Source organism: Arachis ipaensis, chromosome B4 (assembly GCF_059453495.1).
Source record: "Arachis ipaensis isolate K30076 ecotype BB chromosome B4, ASM5945349v1, whole genome shotgun sequence".
NCBI lineage: Eukaryota > Viridiplantae > Streptophyta > Magnoliopsida > Fabales > Fabaceae > Arachis > Arachis ipaensis.
In genome coordinates, this window is record NC_142439.1 from 137802323 (window position 1) to 137811210 (window position 8888).

Genomic DNA, 8888 nt, shown 5'->3' on the forward strand with positions numbered 1-8888 from the left:
AGATATATAACAAAAAAGACATTTTTTTCCTACAACCGAGGAAAAAAGAAAGTTTAGTGTTTTTTAAGAACTTTAACTTCAAAAATTTTCAACTAAAGATCCCAACAAAGTTAACTTGATGCTCAGTGTGCTATAAATTCTAAAAGCCAATGCACCTTGCAGCACCTCACACCAGATAGTATAAAACTAACGTAGATTCTTCTCATACAAAAGTATGACTAGTTTTTATGATATAGAATTAATAATGGTTCTATGAAAAGGTCTCAGATACAAGGATCAATAGCAATGCGGAGACAGCAGATTCTGACATAGGATTGTTCTTTAACATTTAAGCTATTAAACAACCAAATGAAAATGGAAGGAGCTAGTAAGTTAAGTAGTCTTTTTTGTAATGATACTTGGATAGAAGCCAAGGAGAAACAGGGAAAGAAACAGCTACACAAGACTGTTATTACTTAATTAGTGTCCACAGCATAGCTAACAATGCGAAATTTGTAAAAGAAAATCATACTTCCAAACTCTAAGTTGTTGGCCTGTATGTTCGTTGTTCACTAATATGCTTGCTCCATATTCTCTTCCTTTATTTGACCCCACTGTCATTCTAAACTTTGGCAACATCATGTTGTTCAAAACATTCTTAGCCTGCAAAGAAGATCGGCGGGTAAAGGTCACGGCTTTAGACATGAGAACAGAGCTAAACCTTAAGTCTCACCATAAGACTGGACTATAAGAAGCAAGAAAGTGATTAATGATAAATTATAATTTCATACCATCAATAGTCAAATCTCATATCTGAATGCAACTTTATGCATGATGCATCTTGCTTGGTACTTTTTCAATAATCACAAAGCAATAGGGTGCAAAGCATAGGAGAATAGTTTACATACCAGTTTTCTTCTTCTTATCCCTATTCTTAATGTCACTGGAGAATGGCAAGAGACTCTCTGTATATACACAGAAACTTTCAGGGAAATAATCATATTGAGAACGAGGTGGAGGAGAATAATTTAGAAGCTCTCCACTGACGTTATATTTGGCAAACCTTACATTGGAATACAGCGGAGTAAAATTTAGCGCAATAATGTCACTTCCATTCGATATGCATAGAGGCATACCATAAGGAATCTCATATATTAAAATCCAAGATGACGGCACTTTATATTCTTTCATAACCCATATCTCAGTTTTATGGTTGTCAATGTCATACGAATACAAGGCTAGGCACCCTCCTAATATGGTGAGATTGATGGGATAATCCCCTACGAGTTGTTGTGGCATAGATATCGTTGAGAAACTCCTTTCCTTCAAATCAAAGATAAGAATACCATCATCAATGTAATCTTGACTAGAGTAACACAACCAATGAGAACCACCCAGAAAGTTGCTGCTTCCACCTACTTATGGATTTGGGGAGTGCTGCATCGAGATTAATCCATGAATTGGTTCTCAACGAAAAGCAAACTAAACGGTGTTGCATGTAGTTATCAAGCCAAGATAGAACTATTAAATAGTCATCTCGTGATGCATCAAAACCAAATCCATATCGAATTATATCATGGTGCGGGACCTTAATATGTGAGTAAGATATTGTTTTGCTGGATCCAGTCACTGGGTTAAATATAACAAGAAAATCTGGTTTTTCGTTTAAGAGAACAAAGCCTCTGCAGGATCCCATGGTACGAGAAAGAGAACATGGGAATGATGGCCTCTTGCTGGAAGGGAGATATACCTCTTTGTGTGTTGGTGGTGCTGCTGCAACATCAAATAGCGTGTCGAGCTGAATACACCAAGCATGAGTACAGTTTTTAACCAAGAAGAAGTGTGAATGGGAAGATGCGGCAGAGTTGAGGTCGTAATGTGATTCCGCAAAGTCTCGATCGGATATGAGAGAGTGCCAAAGTTTTGAAATGAATCTGAGGCGAAACAGGTCTCTGGCGGGTACCCTTAGAAGGATTCGGTGAATGAGCTCCCGAGAGAGGATGTCATTCATGCCCATGTGCTTCCTCTCCATGCTCCTTCTCTTTTTGTTATGTGGTTACTGGTTAGGGTTGTGCGTTGTGAGTTGTGACAATTCACATGTGATCTCCTATTTTATAGATGGTCAAGCGTCTAATTTTAATTTAATTTATTTTTTATAATTATTTTTAAATATTTAAGTTTTTAAATTTTTATATTTTTAGATTTAAAATTAATTATTTATTTTTTGTAGTAATCAGACAATAATTTTTAGATATCATAGTAAACACTTTTATATATTTTCGTAATCAATCTTATAAAAATAGGGAATCACATCAATAATTAGAATGTGAGAATAAAAAATATATTGAATAAAAAATTTTAATTTAGAGTGATTTGTTATTGAATTAAATAGGAATACTAAATAAATCTAACTTTACTATTTTGTACACTTTCCAAAATAACTTCTTAAAAGTAGGACTTATATATTTTATTTTTATAAAATTTAAAATAATACAACTAAATATTCTATAAATATTGTCATTTATTTAGTTTTTTTAATATTAATTTAAAAAAAAACTAGAACAAACACATTTAAATATATTTAGTATTTTTTCAATTTAAAAATAAATCTAAAAAATAGAATAACTAAATTAAAATTTAAAATTTAAAATTTTCTAACACTAATACATAATAAATAAAAGGTGAAGTCTCTGGTGACTAGAATACTAATGACTAAAGATGGCTAAGAGTTGACCTTCAAATGAAATAATAATAGTTGGTGGGTTTGGTTTTACAACTTTCCAATATTCTAAGGGGTTAAATGAATATGCAATAATTACTAGGAAGTTACCTTGTGGATAGAATTGTCATTTAAGGTTATCTTATGTGTTGTTGGGTTTTGGACAAAAATATTATTAAACTATTATGCAAAATAAAATAAAAAAACTCAAGTATAAGGTCCAATAATTCTTTTGGGCACGATTGTAAAATAAAGTTTATTTTTTCAATAATTTGTTCTTTAATTTGTTTTTATTTCTCTAAAAAAAATAACCGTCAAAAACATTATGATACCCTAAAAATTTTATTAAGGAAACAAAATTAGTATATTTTTTATGAGATATGTTTGTAAGCTTTATTTTTAATATTTGTTTAAAAATTTGTTGGATTGTGGGAGTGTTTTTTTTAATAATTATACAAAAAAATAATAATGAATTAATATAAATATATTAACATTTGCAAAATTAAGTATATTAATAAAATTCTAATAACTTAATTAACATATCAGAAAATTTAATAATTAAAAAGTATTTTTTTTGTTATTTTAATATGTTGACAATATTGTTTATAATATGTTTAATAATAGTGTCTTTGTAAATATTTTATGCCATTATATTTTATTGGTTATCTTTTATATAATATAAAAAAAAAGTACATGTCAATATGTAATTGTGTGAGAGAGATAAAAAAACATAAATTTAAAAAGACCAAAATTCAAGCTAAACAATCACAATTTTTTTTTTTTAAATTTAGGTTCAAATAATGAAATCTCTTTTTCTTTGTAAATTAATCATTCAATAAATTTTTGTGATTTGATTGCAGAATTGATTTTGTGTAAAATTTATAATAGAAGTTTTTTTCAATGAAATTAACCATTCCATGTAAGACTAAAACTTCACTAAATAAAGGGTTATACTATGTGTATACTAAAATTAGTCATTAAAGTTAGCCATCAATATAAAATACATATTAAAATATAAATATACATTTATTATATCTATTATATACTACTAATTTTACAACTAAAATGTGCCACATGTCATTTTCTCTCCAAAATTAAAGAATTCTTCCCTTCTCTCTCACCTTTTTCTATCTCTCTCATTCTTTCACTCATTCTATCTCTCTTATATATCATTATTAATTATTAATTATAAATTTGACAATTAAAATATACAATATGGGATTCTCTAATTACATTCAAATAAAATTAAAATTTTAAAATTGAATATAGCTATATATTATATATTGTATTTATATATTACTAACTAATTTAATAACTAAAATGTGTTATATGACACTCTCTTATTAAAATTTAGAGAAAATATTTTCTTCCGAAATTACTAAATCTCCTTCTTACATTCTCTTATCTATCTCTCTTTCTTTTCTGTTTCTCTCTATCATTCGCACTCAATATATAATTTATATTTTATATTAGTAATTTGACAAATCAAAATATGCCGTCAAATATTCTTTTATTGTAATAAAATAAAATTTTTCTTTAGCTTCCAAAATTAACAATAAGTTTTTTAGTATTTCATATGAAAGAGTTTAATTTTTTAATAATAATTAATTTTAACATTCGTTATCTAAAATTTGAAAGAATTTAACTTGTATACTCTTATATTTAATTAAGTGTTAAGTTTGTTACACAAATAAAAATAATTAATTTTTATGCTTGTTATTTAAAAATAATATTTGTTACTCTATATATATATAAATATAATTAGATATTAGCATAAAAAAATTTATATCAATTCTAACTTTTAATCACAATATTAGTATTTTTTTAAATTATATATAATAAATATTTGAAAAAAAAAGTGAAAACATAGATTAAAAAGATAAGTAATAAAAATTTAAAGCTAAATAAAAAAATATATATATAATAAGATTTTTTATTTAAATTATATTATGTTGTTAATTTTATTTTTTGTAGAACAAAATGGTAGAGAAAAATAGAGAATGAGAGAAAGATAAAAAAGAAGAATGGGAGTGGGAGTTTGTTAATTTTGGAAGCTAAAAAATTTTTTATTTTAATTACAATAAAAGAATATTTGGTGGCACATTTTAATTTGTCAAATTTCTAATATAAATTATAAATTATATATAGAGTGCGAAGGATAGAGAGCAATAGAAAAAAAAAAGAGGTAGATAAGAGAATGTAAGAAGGAGATTTAGTAATTTTAGAGGAAAATATTTTCTCTAAATTTAATAAAAGAGTGTCATGTGACACATTTTAATTATTAAATTAGTTAGTAATATATAAATATAATATATAATATAGCTATATTCAATTTTAAAATTTTAATTTTGTTTGACTGTAATTAGCGAATGCCATGTTGTATATTTTAACGGTACAGTCAAATTTATAATTAGTAATTGATAATGATATATAAGAGAGATAGAATGAGTGAAGGAGAGAGAGAGAGAGAGAGAGAGAGAGAGAGAGAGAGAGAGAGAGAGAGAGAGAGAGAGAGAGAGAGAGAGAGAGCTCTTTAATTTTGGAGAGAAAAATTTGATTTTAATTGCAATGAAAAAGTGATATGTGACATATTTTGATTGTAAAATTAATAGTATATAATAGATAATAAATATGTATTTATATTCTAATATATATTTTATACTGTTAGCTGACTTTAATGTTTATAACATATATTTTACAAATGTTAATATATTTATATTAATTCATTATTATTTTTTTTTGTATAATTATTAAAAAAAACACGAACACTCTCACAATCAAACAATTTTTTAAACAAATATAAAAAAAATAAAGCTTACAAATATATCTCGTAAAAAAATACTAATTTTGTTCCCGTAATAAAATTTTTAGGGTATCATAATGTTTTTCCGGTTATTTTTTTTTTGAGAAATACAAACAAATTAAAAAATAAATTATTGAAGAAATAAACTTTATTTTACAATTGTGCCAAAAAAATTATTGGACCTTATACTTGAGCAATTTTGATTTTATTTTGTATAATGATTCAATAATATTTTTGTCTAAGATCCAACAACACATTAAGATAATTTCAAATGACAATTTTATCCACAAGATAATTTTCTAATAATTATTGCACACTTCTAACCACCCTTAAGAATATTAAAAAGTTGTGAAACTAAATCCACCAAATGTCATTATTTTATTTAAAGGTCAACTCTTGGCCATCTTTAGCCATTAATATTTTAAACACTAGAGACTTCACCTAAATAAAATTCTAAATATTCTTTTAAACACAGATTTTAACTAGTCACCTCTCTATTGTGGTAACTAAAAATTTAGAGCTGCAGTGCCTCCTCTCCTTGCCAAGTTCGTCTTCTCCCGCACTGCGCACCTCCTCCCGCGACGAGCTCCCTCTCCCCCTGCGAAGAACTTCTCCATCCGCGATGCGCAGTTCCATAGGCAACCCGCTGCTCCCCCGCACGCCTCTTTCATTCTAGGTCTCCTCCACCGTCACGATCCTTCTTCGTCTAAGGTAATTCTACTTGCACAACTATATATGATTGAGAGTTTTGTAAAAATAAATGTTATGTAGATGTGCTAAACTCTAATTTTTAAAGAATAAGTAGCATTTTTGAATTCAGAAACTTAACTAATAAAATTTGTTTGGAACAAAAATATCGATACGATATTTTTTATGGACCCATTAAGAAGATAATTTTTTTTCCAATAGCCAATCCAAAACTAACCCTTTCCCTTTTAGTTTTAGGTTTTCAAGGCAATTTCAAGTCCCGGAACCGTAGTTGAGTGAATTGGTATATGAATTGCGAAAAGCTCAGGAATCCAAGCATGCATAAGAAGAAGAGGCTGAAGCACACAGTGAACAAAGCAAAAGAGAAATCCACCATGGAGAAGACGATGAATGACAAGAGCAAGAGCATTCACGACATCCTCCCTCTTGACCTGATTCACAGAATCCTTCTGCGGGTGCCAATCAGACATCTCGCTCGCCTCAGGTGCGTTTCCAAGCTGTGGTGCTCTCTCATTTCTGATCGTGACTTTGCTGAATTGCATTTTCACCACTCTACCGCTGTCACCAACGCATGCTTCTTCATGAAAAACGACACTATGGCTTACTTGGTTTACTTAGACGACAATGATGCATCAGAAAAAGTGGTGTGTCCCCCTTTCCAGAAGAAAGCACGTTCTCATTTTACTGTCTTGGGATTCTGCAGAGGCTTTATTCTCTTCCATCGAGACCCACATTTTCTTGTGGTATGGAACCCACTGACTGGATCCAGCAAAAGAATATCCTACTCTCATATTGTTCATCGTAGTAAGCCCCCTGGCCCTAGGATTGCCTACGATGTATATCTGCATGGATTTGGTTATGATCCATCACAGAATGATTACTTACTTCTTGTAGCTTGGTGCGATTGCGAAGGACAATATCATTTGGATTGCTTTTCCTTGAGAACCAATTCATGGATTAATCTTGATGCTGCAGTCCCCAAATTATTGGGTTTTAAGAGTTTTTATCACTGGCATAATGAGGGGTTGTTCTTTAATGGCGCTGTTCATTGGGTGCCTCGCGATCTTAAAGATTACAGGGATGCTATTGTTATCTTTGATCTCATGGAAATGACTTTTTCAACTATATCTGCGCCGAAGCAACTGTCTTATCCAAGTCTTGCCTTACTCGGAGGCTGCCTAGCCTTGTATTCTCGCAATGATGATTGCGGTAACACTGACATATGGGTGATGAAAGAATATAAAGTGCACTCATCTTGGACACTCTATCAGATTCCTTGCAAGGATTTCCGGCCTCTGTGCTTATCTAGTAATAGGGATATAATTGGAAGAGGTTATACTTCGTGTGGTAAAACAGGATACTTCATATATAATGTCAGAGGAGACCTGCTCAAGCATTTTAAAAGTCTGTGTTGTCAGCTTCCCTGCCGTGAACGCAATACTGTGTATACAGAGAGTCTCTTGCCACTCCCAGTGACACTAAGGATAAGGATAACAAGAAGAAGAGGAAGAAGGAAATCAGTATGTAACTATTCTCCTATGCTTTGCACGAAGCTATTCCTGTTAGTTTTCATTGCATTTTGCATCAAGTTCCAATCAAATGTAACTTTTGTTTCTGTATGCTGAAATTTGAATTTATCAATGCTTAGGAGTCATTGATCACTGTCTTGCTTCCTGTAGTCCGGGCTTGTAGCACAGTTTTGAAGTTTAGATTATTTTCATGTCTAAAACTTTGTCTTTTACTGAGCTTTTTTTTGTGCAGGCCATCAAGTTCACCATGAATACTTTTGAACAACAAGATGTTGCTAAAGGTTAGCATCAAACAAAGAAAGAGAATTAGGAGGCAACATACAAGTGAACAGCTTGACACATGGGGAAGAACATTTGAAAAGTGCAAATGAAGTTTAGTTGGTTATGCAAAACTTTAGATGTTAATGTTTTATTTCTTAGTTGGTTATGTAAAACTTTAGATGTTTTATTTTGCAGATTGCATAATGTATTTTTCTTTTTTCATGTCAAAACCTTATGAATCCAATCCTAGAAGTTTTAATAGCAGATTCTAATAATTAAAATTTAACATATATAATCGATTAGATTAAATTGTGTTATTTTTGTTATAATTAAACCAAACAAATCGAACATTTATTTTATTTATCTATTTTATTATATAAAAATCGGATTTCTACATTTAATGATGGAGCTGACGTAGTATATTTATGAGAGTATTTTTCAATTTATTTCTTTTAACTCATTAAATATAAGTTATTACAATAAACTAACTATATCAATTATATCATATAATTTATTATAATTTATATCAATTTGATTTGGTAATATTTTTAGTTTATTTATTTTAATATTCTGTTAGTATTTTTTAATTTATTAAACCAAATTTATTGTGTGTACTAATTAATTAATTTGATTAATTTATTAGTCATTAAAATAATAAATCTTTGAATAAAATAGGCAACTGAGATATTTTCAACTAATAATTAAATCAAATTAAATAAAATCATATATATTGAACTAAATTCAAATAATGTGAATTAAAGACTAAATTAAAATAAGATAATTTCTTACTTATTCAAGTTGAGTGCAATAAATACAAATTAATTTTGTTAGATAATCATAATTGTCTGGTCTACTATATATAGATGGCCACACAAAATTATAAGAATCG

General features: G+C 29.0%; 2 protein-coding genes across 2 annotated transcripts; one reads left to right on the top strand and one right to left on the bottom strand.

Moving 5' to 3' along the window:
* Positions 1 to 879: 879 nt before the first annotated feature.
* LOC148569404 (F-box protein CPR1-like) lies at positions 880 to 2011 on the bottom strand. The gene is made up of 2 exons (XM_088485025.1): positions 1361 to 2011; positions 880 to 1302 (listed from the first exon to the last, which is right to left on the bottom strand). The coding sequence occupies exons 1-2, from the start codon at positions 2009 to 2011 to the stop codon at positions 880 to 882; spliced, it is 1074 nt and encodes a 357-aa protein (XP_088341151.1).
* A 4033-nt stretch (positions 2012 to 6044) lies between these two features.
* LOC107638089 (F-box protein CPR1-like) lies at positions 6045 to 8106 on the top strand. The gene is made up of 3 exons (XM_016341264.3): positions 6045 to 6212; positions 6441 to 7729; positions 7971 to 8106. Exons 2-3 carry the CDS (start codon positions 6497 to 6499, stop codon positions 8022 to 8024), a joined length of 1287 nt encoding a protein of 428 aa, XP_016196750.1. The 5' UTR covers positions 6045 to 6212; positions 6441 to 6496; the 3' UTR covers positions 8025 to 8106.
* Positions 8107 to 8888: the final 782 nt, after the last annotated feature.

What these genes read in the sequence shown, in the direction of transcription:
- LOC148569404 (XM_088485025.1), bottom strand. Translation starts at nt 2,011, where the DNA reads ATGGAGAGGAAGCACATGGGCATGAATGACATCCTCTCTCGGGAGCTC. An exon ending in TTTCTGGGTGGTTCTCATTG is followed by an intron (nt 1,303 to 1,360) that starts GTTGTGTTACTC and finishes TTTGATTTGAAG; the next exon opens with GAAAGGAGTTTCTCAACGAT.
- LOC107638089 (XM_016341264.3), top strand. Translation starts at nt 6,497, where the DNA reads ATGAATTGCGAAAAGCTCAGGAATCCAAGCATGCATAAGAAGAAGAGG. An exon ending in GAAGAGGAAGAAGGAAATCA is followed by an intron (nt 7,730 to 7,970) that starts GTATGTAACTAT and finishes TTTTTTGTGCAG; the next exon opens with GCCATCAAGTTCACCATGAA.